Below are 13,621 nucleotides of genomic sequence, written 5' to 3'. Positions count from 1 at the left end.
TTAAAGCTAAATTAAGATGATATTTGTTTTCTTTTCTATTAATCTTCTTCACGACAACAAGCCAAAACTAGGGTTTTTCATGCTTGAAATTTCAAAGCTTAAATTGGTAAGTGAAACTTAGTCCGTTTTTAGTAATTTTTATATTTTTGAGCTCATATTAGCTTACTCTAACTAACTCGGGGACTAATTTGTGAAATTTTTTAATGTTTTGAGTTGTGTCATTGTTAAGTTTGAGTCATTCTTTAAATTTTATAAAAGATTATTGATTATGGTTGTTAGATAGGACTATTTTGTAAAGTAGTTTTTGATGATTTTAAGGTTTAAGGATTATATTGTTAAAATGATAAAATTACAAGGACTTGATAAGAAATAATTGCAAAAATGGGCTGTATTGAGGTCATTGAATATTTGGTTGAACTTGGATTTAATAAAAAAAGGTTAATTTGCATGATTTGAGGCTTAGGTACTAAATTAAACAAAAGTGAAAAGTTTAGGAAATTTTGTAAAATGCCAACAAGGGGTTTAATTTCATAAAATGATTTAATTTTTTATGTTAATTTAGTTAATTGAATGGAATTATTATTTTAGATCAAGAACGTGTTGACAATAGCGGAAAAGAAAAAGTTTCAGAGTAGTCCTTGTACTTGAGCCGTTACTGCAGATTAGTCTTATAAGTTCGTGTCGTTATTTCTATATTACATACATTTTTATTTCATGTATGTTATGATTATATTCAATGTTATACTTGACTTTAGAATGATTGGAGATTGCATGATAAATGAGTATGAATATTAACTATCAAGACTTGAGTCGGTAATACAGACCGTAGCGATGGCTGAATCCCGCATGTGTTGTGGATTCTCTATAGCTTCTGTAAGCAGCATCATGAGCCAGTGATTATTTAGTAGGTACTATGTACCAGTGATGCAAATTGAAACAATGGCTTGAGATCCTACATCTGTTGCGGATTCTTTGCAGCTTGTATGAGCAGCATCGTGAGCAAGTCAAAACTCTAAAATTAAACTCGAATGAGTGATACCCTCTGACTACCTGAGATTAGATCTTATTAATGCAACAATTGAGAATGTGATGTGAATTAATGCACTATGTAATACTCACCTGTTGTGAGCTGTGTTTGACAGGAATTTTATTTTAAAAACTTTAACTTGATTTGCTGTGTTCATTTGGCAATATTTATTGTTAATTTAGCGAACTTACTAAGCTTCAAGTAAGCTTATTTGTGTCTTGTATTTTGTTTAGTAGATTACATTTTGTGATCGGGAGATCGGATCAACTCACAGAATCACACTATTTCGAGGACTCTTTTGGTAGATTTTGCAAACATCTAGCTTATATGGTATGTAATAGTGCAAATGGTTATTATGCTATATTTCATGGGCTATGTGTGATGTTTGGTACTTGATGATAGAGTGGTAGTCTTTGTATTATGGTTGTTAAACTTTACGTACATTTAAATACGGCTATGAAATGATAGGTGTCATATTAAGTTGGTATGGTGTGTTAGAAATGGGTTAGTTTAATGTATATTATGGCTTATAGATTATTATTTTGATAATGAGTATCATGTGCTCTATAATGTGTTTTAATATATGATACTTGGTATGATGTTAAGTAATTGAAAATGGCATATTTTGGTTGTTTAAAGGTGTGTTTATAGACTTGTTAACATGCATTATGAATTGGTTTAGGTACCTATGTAGAATTGGTTTAGGTACCTATGTAATTGGGTGAGGAAATAACATGATCTTGATCATTTTTGGACATACACATGACTTGGGACACGAGCTATCACAAGACCATGTGACACACGCGGGCAGCCCACATGGGCGTATGTCCTGAGCGTGTTAGGTACAAGATTCACATGACCTAGGTACATAACCGTGCGACCCTTGTAGGTGAAATTTTTCAGGTTTTTCTGGAATTGTTCTAATTTGTTTTGATTTGGTCCCTAATTGCTCAAAAGCTATTTTTAGGCCACGTGGGCTTGATTTAAGGCCCGTAAATGCATGATCATTCCATTTTTGAATTTCTTACGAATTTATTAAATTAATTTGAAAATTAATTGCTATTGGATATAAAATGTTTCGTTTTATACGGTAATACTTCGTAACCCTATTTTGGCGATGGGACAAGTCATGGGTGTTACAAGAGACCTAAAGTGACCTACTTCTTTCGAGAGCAAGGTCTTAAGTTACTTGGCCTATGTCTATAGGCCTTGTCACGGTACCCTGCACTGTTTTGTCTTCATTCCATATGATCGTTGCTCTATGTTTAGAGTCTACTACAAGTATCTATCAAGTACTTGCTCATATCATTCAATTACGATCCAACTAATCCAACCTTTTTAGAATTAGATTCAATTTATGGGCATATTTCACATTCCTCTATGTCTATATAATATACGCATACACTTAGGAAATACAACAATTGAATGAAACAATAAATTAAGTCAAATTTATGATTCAAATATTAGAGAAAATAAAAGTTTCCATCATGTAATCCCAACCCTATGAGATTTAGCTCATGGGTCGACGATTAAAATTCATGTTTGAAATAACACCTAACATCGTTTTGATCAAATTAATTCACAGTGAACAGAATAAGAAATAAATGAAGAACTTAGGAAGGTAACTATCACCAAATCAATCTTCAATCCAACAGCACAGCGTCTTGTGATGGCTGAAAGAGACTACCTCTGGTCTCCCCTTTTCGTCTCTACTCAGCCACTACCCTCAATTGTTGCCTCTGGATCTTCACACTTAGGGCTTTCTCCTTCGACTTTTTATAGGCTTTTTCTTCCTAGAATAGCTCTAACAGCCCTTGATATCTTCTCATCTTTTTTAGGCAGATTTTTCTGGTACAAGTAAAGTTGGGCTAAAACTGGTATGTGTTGAATGTTGACTCTGTCGTTTTCTTGAATTGCTATGGCATACAAGATGGCAAACTATCCAACCTGTTGCCTCGGTAAACCATCTCTCTTTTATTTCTTCTTGCATATCCTACACCTGCCAAACCACCAAACACAACCCTTCCACATGCAATTTAAAGTATCTAGCATGTAAACATAGTCCAAGCTCCTAATGCAAATAATAAAAATACTAATAAAATGTCCTAAAATGCCATTAAGTGTACCCAAGTACAAGCAATTAGCTAGGTCTAAAGGCATGAAATATAACTCTTCTCGAAAGTTATCATATACCCAACACACTAGCTTTCGATTCCATCTATTTAAACTTAAGTTTTTACCTAAATCAAAGTATACGAATCACGCATACATAGTCCGTCATCCACTCAAGATTAAGGTATATCACACTTTTAACATCACAAGTGATCAAATCAATAAACGAATTTTGGATCTATTCTAGTTGGGTCCAGTCCGATTTATTATCAATCCAGTCAGTCACATCTATGTTTCCATCTTCTGTGAGTCATTCGTTTCGATGCCTAAGATAAAGCATCTCCGCAATTGGACTTAATAAACGACATTAATTTTTCAATCAGTTTTTTCATTTTCAATTAGACTAAAGATATGTTTAGATTCGTGTATTAATATAAGTTGTCTTTTCATATTATGATCCGACCACGTAATAATGGTTAGTATTAGTTAAACAGTAGGTAACTAGTGAGCTAATATTTGCTTTTATATTTCTTTACATGCAAAAACCACGTGAGGGCAATAGACAAAGGGTATTAATGTAATCATGAATAATTTTATTAACCAATCTGTTCAAAACAAATTACAAGTGTACATAGACGAAAATACTGCACTTAGGGCACCATGTCAAACAAATAAGGTTGGACTAGACATGAACATTCAAATTGAAGTAGTGTTCAAAAGTTTATTTAAGGATTTCATCGACTTTTGAGTCACATATAACTTAGAAAACAAACAGTTAAATCTTACATAACTCATAAAGGAACTCCAATCAGGAGAACAAGCCCAAAAAGCAGTAAAGAACTTAGTAATTGTTCCTCCCTCTAGAAAGAAAGGAAAACAAGCTAAGGAAGAGTAAAGGAAAACAAGCTAAGGAAGAGTAAAAATGCTAAGAAATAAGCCTAGAAAGCCTAAAGATTTGTCTATGTCTAAATGTTTCTTCTAGGGAAACAAATGGCACTTCAAGATTAATTATAAAGAGTAGAATGATTACTAAGCATCTAAGGGTAAACGTATGAAACTATCTGTTATTGAAATTTATTTAGTGAAAGACTCTACAGACCATTAATTCATTGATTCTAGAGTCACTAATCATGTTTGTGTTTCTTTTACAATGGTTCAAGGAAATTATAAGCCTTTGGGATAAGGAACTCTCATTACGAAACAAAGATAGGATCAATGTGGCGATAGAAGTAATGAAAGAAGTCCATTTATATTTTGGGAAATAAAAAAAAATATTTGGTTGGTTAAATTATTTGTTGGTTAAAAATCCAGATAACACATATAATTGTGTCCAATACATGAGATGGGCCCGAGAGCCCATCCTAATACATGACAAGCGACAAACCATAGTCCCAATAAGGGTTGTCGCCGCCTTTAGGGTTTTCTAACAAGAAAAGTATATTTTTCTATTAAAATATTATTTAATTACAACTTGTTCAAGTAAAACTCTTGTATCTTATTCCTATAACTAGGAACTATGGGATGACCTAAAAACATACCAGTTGAGGTTCATTACTCTGTCAGAAAATAATGACAATTTATTTACAGAATAACTTCTATTTTCTAAAAAAACTCAAAAGTTTTTCGGTTTCTCATAAAGAGAAATTAATTTTCCCACTAAAAGTTAATCTAATTTTCATTTTATATGTTCAGTCATGTAGTTTGAGCTCATACTCAATGCAAAACGAGATTCAAGGATAGTGGGGAAAATCGTTTGGTAGAAAGCCAAGAAACGACCTAAATTGTATTGTTCAAAGTACATGCGATAATTCGATTTAGGGTTTAATACTATAAATATCACAAAACTCAGTTTTTTAAAAAATATAAACTTTCGATGTGCTAAAAACATTGTTTCTTAACTAATATTTTCTAACAATAGATCCCCAAAGAGTTTAAGAAGTGTCAAGACCATGAAAGTTTGTCTTTGAAGCCTCCATCCCCAAAAATATATAAACCACAAAAGTCGATTCATCAAACTTAATCCTTAGAAAGTCTCGAGACCATGAAAATTGGTCCTTTGAGCCTTTAACCCCATTAACTCTTCTAATCACAGAAGTTGGTCCTTCAAGTCTTCATCCCTAAAAAGTCTTCAAACCTAAGAAGGTGGTCATTGAAAACCCTTTCAAGATCTCTAATCTCCAAAGAGTTTAAGGAGTCTTGAAACCACAAAAATTGGTCCTTTGAAGCCTTTCCAAGATCCCTTGTCTTAAAGGAGTTTGAGGAGTCCTATACTACAAAAGTTGGCCTTTTAATCCCTCATCCCCAAGGAATTTTAAGGATCCGAAAACCATGTAAGTTGGCCCCTATAGACCCTTCCAAGATCCTTTATCCTTGAGGAGTTTGGAAGCCATAATAGTTGGACCTTCAAGCTCTTCCAACACTGATCGTTCATCCAAAAGGAGGTAGAGAACCTTGAAGCCACCGAAAGACCTTTAGGCCCTTCCAACGTCCATCCTTTGTTCCTTAGTGAATTCCTCAAACCTTTCCACTCACAACAGAGAGGAAGATGATATCCCTATACACTTTCGTTATATTGGGCCACTTGTTACTTTTCAAAACTTTCCTACTTTCTAACCTCTAATAAAAATTAAAAAAATATTAATCCCCTTATATTTCACCAAAGAAAAATTAGATTTAAATAGTCAATTGTTGATGGGAAAGAAGGAAATCTGAAAAAAACTTGAACTTTTGGTGCGATTGATCAACAATTGCCGCCATTAATTATCACCTCAATAGCATCATGCTAACAACCAAAGAGGCATGTTTTTGTTCAAAATTGCTTTCATTTGTTGTTTGTTTAACATGAATTGGCAACATACGCTGCGTCGTTCACATGATATGAACAGGAGCATGATTGTAGACAGTGCAGAGCTACATATTTTAGTTCTTGCAGATCAGAATATAGTTGGTTCTAAACTGCAACCATACGGTTCTATTGACAAAATAGAAAGTACTATATCATTTTCTAAAATCATGGATAAATCCTGGTTATTCTACTCCATAAACCACTAGAAAGATCAAACAAGTCCTAATATATAAGCCCCCTTGAACTACATTTCCCCTCAATGACCCCCAATTGCCTCATTTTTGCTGCAAAGTTGGGTCTAAAACTAAAAACAGTTCATTATTGTAGTTCACTTGCAGAACAGCTGCTGCATTATAGCTACATATTTCAATTCTTGCAAATCTGAATATAGTTGGTTCTAAACTGCAACCATACGGTTTTATTGACAAAATAGCAAGTACCATATCATTTTCTAAAAGCATGGAAACATCCTAGTTATTCTCCATAAACCACTAGAAAGAACAAATAAATCCTAATATATAAGTCCCATTGAACTACATTTCCCCTCAATGATCCACCATTGCCTCATTTTTTGCTGCAAATTGGGGTCTACAACTAGAAATAGTTCATTATTGTAGTTCACTTGCAGAGCAGTTGGCTGGTTTTTATATCAACATCAAAACACCTTGAATACCAACGACCTCCGAATCAAGTTTAATTGGTGACCCTTATATTTATGATGAAAGCAGCATGTGGTTCAGTTCAAACTTTGTTTGTTGCTTATAGAGCTCTCTAAAGCATTATTGAAGGATTATTTAGCAAACCGCAGCGTCCACTCTGAAGCTATTTCATCATGTTTAGCTTTATCAGCTAAGTACAAGCGAGCAACACCAGAAGTGAGAGGACTATCTGTCATTAAAAAGAAGAGCCATATCTTCAGCATGATAACGGCATATGACATACGGCATACTTTACATTAACAAAATCGTAATATTTGAACCAGTTGCAGCAATGCAACATCAGTTTTGTTTTCGAGAGCTTAAAGGAAACATATTGAGAAGCGTCAAGCACAAATTAGATATTGTTTGTTGTTCCTTGTGCGACAATTGCACCAACTTTTTTATTCCTCACAGTAACTACTAGGATATACTCCTTTAACTCGACAAATTGCCTCCAAACCTACCTGCCTACCTGTTAAGAAATGATAAGAGAATTCAAGACGAATTGGGGAACTTACAAGGGTCAGGGTTTGAGAAAATTGATCTGATTGCAGTTAGAACCTTTGAGATCGTTAGGGCTGGGCTCCAGCTGTCCTTTAAGATGTCCAAACTAAGATTGCCAGCAGCATCAATGTTGCAGTGATATATGCGGGTTTTGAATATTACCTACAAAATGATACATGTAATCAAAAGGAATAAGGAAAAAAATGGAAGTCTTACACATGTCGAGTAAGACTACATAGAGTTCTCACATATAAAAAGAACCTTGTATATGTCTGAACCTTGAGTTCCAACTAAAACTCTCTATATTTGCAACACAATCTAGTATCAATCTACATCACAGCAAGACACAAGGTTTATATATTCTGAATGGTACTACAAATTCGGAGCTGGCGGGCTGGCAATACATACTTCCCTAAACCAGCACATATCAAGCATCTAACATGCATGAAAGCAAAGGTGGTAGGGGGAACTCTTGGACCATGTTGCCCAATTTAATTCGAAGATCTTTTAGCACTTACACTTGGGAAAGGAAAGTGCAGCACTAATTAACATTGTCAAAGAAAAGTTAGTGCGGATCCAGGTACGCAGGCAGGAAATGAAAATATTTGTCTAGCCTAATTCTTTTATTGGCACCTACTAAACCCCCAAATATTTGAAGTCTATACAGAAACAGAATGCCATGCATGTTGGTGGTTAAAATACATATTACTATAATTATGTATTTTTCAGCTAGCCAAAAACATTAAGTACCTCCCACTGTCATACAAGTACCCCAGCCTCTCTCCCTCTTAACACAATTAAAAATTCAAGCTGGGTTTGAGAGATTATGGACCTATATATTATGGTTACAAGATTTAAACTGTGATGTAAGACAACAAAAAGATATTGTTTAACGATCTTCGACAACATGAGTAATGAGCTTACCTTGGGAGGTTGAAAGGGATAATCACTTGGAAATGTTATGTCAAGGAAAAATATGCCACCTTGGTATGGTGTTCCTAGAAAAATGAACAACAGGGAGCTTATCAATATAGCTGAGTTAATCTTTTCCCTGGACAACAATAAAAATAAAAGATGACAATTTTGGAAACTAGAATTAAAACCAAATTTGTTCAAGCATTCAGTTAAATTAAACAAGAAAATCAATAATAACATGCACCTGTTACTGAAAGCACATTCACAATACTTTTCAATTGTTTGTTTCTTCAAAATGAATCTGTAATTTGTGCAAAATTCAACTAATTATGCCTGCAGGTTTTCATCCTTTCACCTTTAATTTCTTACCAAAAGAAGCATCAAATTAATAAACACCCACATTCAGTACAATCGATCATGAAACAAGAGCTAAGCAAGTAAGCTTAAGCTAACATTCAAACCCGAAGGAAATTATCACAGAACAGCAAGATCACGCATGAAAACAAGAAACTGTAACGACTATTCTCTAAAAGCACCCAAATCATTCAGAAGAAGACCGTTAAGGGAGTGATAGAAAAACGATTTTGGAAACAACCATATCTAAAAAGTAATCAAATAAATGCCAGGAAGCAAAATTGAACAACCACTCTTGAACGAATATCTCAAAAGCCAAAAAAGAAAAACAATTACATCATTGACAAGAAAACATGTAAATTCAACAAAACCCAACTTCTAGAAAAGCAAGCATTGTGCAAGTGAGCGTAAAACCAAGAGATTTAACAAGCACCCATTTCTCAGTAACGGTAAAATCTAGGAAAGAAGGAAAATACAAGAGATGTTTAAAAATACCCATTTGTGAGGAAGGGAAAATAAGTTTTAAAAAAAAACAGACAGAGAGAGAAGAAGAGTTATAAACCAGGAGGACCAATGATGGTGGCAACCCAATGGAAGAGATTGTCACCCTTGGGGGCAGCAGAGCAATGAGGAGGAGGGTCGGCGTTGAGCTCAGACATCTCCCTTTGTATCCTCCTCCCCGAAGCCGACACCGAGGTTGTTGAAACCCAAGTTCCACCTGCTGCTGTCGCTGTTGATGAAGACGACGATGATCTTCCTCCTATCATCATTGTGATCTTCCCTCACTCATCATTTTTCTTGTAATAAAGTAAACATCTAATTTCTTCTTATTTCTCGATTTTGACTCTCTCTTTCTCTCTCTGCACATCAGAATACAGAACCTAATCCGATTTCCGGTCGGATCAATTTAAACCCTACAAGTTTTTATTGGAATAATGTTATACATACCCTTAGTTTATCCGATTTTCTAATGTGATATACAGCTCCTTTTCTTTTTAGTCTCACTTTTGATACATTTTTACTTTTCTATCAATGTAAATAGTTTTTGTCCCGTGCGAGCCATGGATTTTTAATTACTATAATATTTTTTAAATAATTAAATATTTGAAAACATTTTTAATTAAATAAAATAAATCTTAAAAAATAATTTGTTTTAAATACAATAGAAATTTATTAATTAAATAAAATTTGATAAAATTAAAAATATAAAACATATATTTAATATCAATATATCAATGCAATAACATAATTATTATTAGTAAATGTATTTAATTTATTAGAGGCAAATCAATTAAGAATTAAAGTAAAATAAAATGATTTTTGACCTTCTAACTTTACAAAAAATTTATTTTAGTCAACCATTTAAGTTTTCATCTCTTTTAACACTTAAATTTGCTTCTTTTTTGTCAAATCACCTAAAATTAGATGGAAAAATTAATGTTTAACTTTGGCATATATGTGGATTGTTGTGTGTATGACATATCAAGCATTTAATTATTCTTTGAAACTTTAGAAACGTTAAAAATAATTTTATAATTTTTTTACTTTTTAATAATTTTAATAATTTTAATTTTCAAAAATATTTTTTAAAATTTTAAAATTTTTAAAAAGTAATTAAATCTTGGCATGTCATCTATGTAACAATCCACATGTATGCTATGGCGGCAACGTTAAGATACATTAATTTTTCCATCCATTTTGGGGTGATTTGACAAAAAACACAAGTTCAAAGACTAAAATAGACAAAAGAATTAAATGAAAGGTTAAAATGACTTTTTTTTTGTAAAGTTAGAGGGTAAAAAAAAGCCATTATACCTTAAAAATAAAATGATTTATATTTATTCGAATTCTATAGTAAAAAGTAAATTTAATCAATTTAATTTAAATATAATTATGTTGGTATATTGATATGTATTGATGAATTACTATTGCACATATATAATTGAATTGAGAAATTGACTTATAATGGAAATTAAAAATGGTTTCCCTATTAACTGTTCAGGCAGACTTGAATATAGTTGGCATGCCATAGGATAGGAAGAATTCAGGGTTACTTCGATTACGAGTCGATGAGGCACTGGATGCCAAAGTACTTCAGTTATACATATGAGACATTGGGTGTCAAATTTATTAATGAGTGATGGGCGCAAACTATTTACTTTGGATTTATCTATTGAGGCACTACGTGTCAATCTGGTGTGTTGGTTGGATCCGTGTATCCGAATCTGAGTCGAGTTAATAGGGAGAATAAATGGTAAAACTGAGATAAGTATAATTGAAACGATGATGATAGAGTTCTCAAAATCATGAGATTGAAAATTGGAAATGAAAAGTGTTATTTGATAATTGAGATTGCAAATAAATATGAAATGGAAAGTAATGTGATGTTTGATTTGCGAGATATAAACCAGATTGATAATTGTGATATGATAATACAAAGTTGATGAACAATATAGATGAATATCAATAGTATTGAATGCTCATACATATCAGATTACGAGTTAGAGGGCCAATACGAAAATGTGATAAATCTATGAATTTGATGCAGAATTCGAACAATAAAATGGAATAATGACTGCTACCATATTGAAATTGGATGTTCTGTTGATAACAAAATGAAATGAGACGATATAATCTTTAGATTGATTAATTGAAGCTTGTATACATTGATACACAAGTACTATTGAGACTTTTAGTTGTATTTGTGAACTGAAATGTTTATGGGAATAATGTCAATGGTATTGAGTTGTTGTTTTCCATGCAATTGGTATTAAAGTTATTTTAAATCCTAAACATTTAGATTATTTTATGAATTGGTTACGGAATGAACTCACCTTGTTGATATAGGGTTGCCGAATTTAGGCAAAATCTTCAAGTTAAATAACTTGTTGTAGAAATTCATAAAATAAGGTAAGTTGTTATTTTGATAACTATGAACTTACTAAGAATTTTAATGCTTTACTCCATTTATTCTCTTTTCCTTGTACATTGTTAACTTGCGGAAAATGTCAAATAGATCATAAAGAAGCTTACACTATCATGTTGTTGATTTAGTAATCTTCTAATCGTTTAATACTCAGTTTTAAGGAACGTATATAGGTGATTTGTTTTTGGTCAATCTTGAATGATAGTTTTGGTGGAAACTTTGCTAAGTGGTTAAGTGGGTCTAACAGCCCGTTTTTAGTGAAATCGGAACAGTGGTTTTAGGACCACAAATATAAAGTCAAAAAATTTATTTTATTATTATTTTTTTGGCTACATTATGATAGAAATACCATATAAAAATTTCATTAATAAATTTTACCGTTTACATTTTTAATTTGATTAAAAGGACTAAATCGCATAAAGTGCAAAAGTTGAGTTCTAAGAGTTAAAGGTATTAAAGAGCTATATAAATTTAAAATGGATGTCCTTAAATGGAAATTGACCTAATAATGGTGATAGTGGATACACATGGCTTGGTATAAGTGTAATTATTAATGTTTTAATAGGTTAAATAGGTAATTATGTAATTAAGGTTATAATCATTAAAACCAAATTAAAATATCATTTGGTATCATCTTCCTCAGCCGATTGTTAAGTAAAAAGAAGCAATTTTTCATCCTTCACATTCAGCCAAGCTTGTGTGTGCAATTTGGTAAGTGATTTTTGTCCCGTTTTTAATGATTTTTAAGTTTCCGGGATCGTTGCAACTTAATCTAGCTAGCCTAGAGACTAATTTGTGAAACTATTTAAGTATTAGGGTTTTTTTCATTGATGATCATGCTTGATTTTTGAAGTGCAATGAAATAAAATGAATGGTTGTTTTTAGATAAACCACTTTTGTAAATGAATTTTTAGTAAAATTGTCAAATAGGATTAAATTGGAAATTGTGATAAATTGTGTGGTAAAATTGTGAATTTGTGAAATATGTGGGCTGCTATAAGCATGTATATAGTTTGGCTAGGCTAGGGTAGGGATAAAATTGAATGAATTATATTTTCTGAACTTAATGACTAAATTGCAAAGAATTAAAAGTATAAAGGTAAAATGGTAATTTTGCTAAAAATGCGTGTTGGACTAAATTGAATATGAATTATATTGAATTGAGTTAAATTCATTCATATGGATCCGATTAGACCTCATACGGAGTTAGATCGAGGCAAAGAGAAAATATCGGATTATTCATCTCCGTATCTATGTACACTCGTTGAGGTAAGTTCATGTAATTAAATTGTGTAATTATATGCTTCGATTGAATTAGATGTATGTTATTTGTATTATCATCATATATGAATACCGATTGCATATCCAACAATGTACGATGATTACGGAGCCCCGTTTGAACCATAGAAATTCGTAGGATACGAATGACATGTCATTAGGGTTACCGATTTCAGTTCTTATGAGCTTATCGATACTCAGCTCGTATAAGCTTATCATTATTCAGCTCGGAAGAGCTAACCGTTATTCAGCTCGGAGGAGCTTATTGTTTATAGCTCGTATGAGCAAACATGTACATGAATTGACAGATTATAGTTCAGTACACCTTGTGTGTACTACCCATGTATCCAACGATATTCTAAATGGTTCAACGAGGATAGTTCTGTTACGATATTATATGCGTTCGATATGAACTAGTACATGTATTTACATGAATTACATGGAAATGGTTTGTATATAATATATGGATACATGGTATAGATGTTATATGTATATGGAGTTTGAATAGTTGTTGAACTCATACATGATTCTTGGTTTTTATATGAATCACATGGCTAACATGGTTGATGAATATGTGTTAGGCTTTTGGCCAAATTAAGTTGAGATATGCTTTGGTTTACTTACCTTAAATGTGATTAAAATTGTAAGTTAAATTCTCTATCATACGAACTTATTAAGTTTATGTAACAACCCATTTTTTAGTGAAATCAGAACAGTGGTTTCGGGACCACAAATTTGACCCAAAAATAAGGTTTATTTTTATTTCGTTATAAGGTCAGTATTATAATAGACATGTCGTGTGAAAATTTTGACACGAAAATTTTATCGATTAAATGCTTAATTAGGAGAAGGACTAAATCGCATAAAATGCGAAAGTTGGATTCTAGTAGCTATATGTATCAAATAGTTATGAAATTCAAAACTTAAGCTCCTTATATGGTAATTAGACCATTGAAGAGTAG

General features: G+C 32.4%; 1 protein-coding gene across 2 annotated transcripts; it reads right to left on the bottom strand.

The window, feature by feature from the left end:
• Nucleotides 1-6,375: 6,375 nt before the first annotated feature.
• Nucleotides 6,376-9,480, bottom strand: LOC108487031 (constitutive photomorphogenesis protein 10). Of its 2 annotated transcripts, none has more exons than XM_017791235.2 (4): nucleotides 9,018-9,480; nucleotides 8,111-8,184; nucleotides 7,201-7,348; nucleotides 6,376-6,872 (listed from the first exon to the last, which is right to left on the bottom strand). In XM_017791235.2, exons 1-4 carry the CDS (start codon nucleotides 9,223-9,225, stop codon nucleotides 6,775-6,777), a joined length of 528 nt encoding a protein of 175 aa, XP_017646724.1. In that variant the 5' UTR covers nucleotides 9,226-9,480; the 3' UTR covers nucleotides 6,376-6,774. The 2 variants fall into 2 exon arrangements, with proteins under 2 accessions (XP_017646724.1, XP_017646725.1); XM_017791236.2 differs by having other exon boundaries at nucleotides 9,063-9,480.
• Between the last annotated feature and the right edge of the window lie 4,141 nt (nucleotides 9,481-13,621).

Source organism: Gossypium arboreum, chromosome 6 (assembly GCF_025698485.1).
Source record: "Gossypium arboreum isolate Shixiya-1 chromosome 6, ASM2569848v2, whole genome shotgun sequence".
NCBI lineage: Eukaryota > Viridiplantae > Streptophyta > Magnoliopsida > Malvales > Malvaceae > Gossypium > Gossypium arboreum.
Note: the sequence above shows the minus strand (reverse complement) of the source record. Positions and strands in the feature narration are given on the sequence as shown.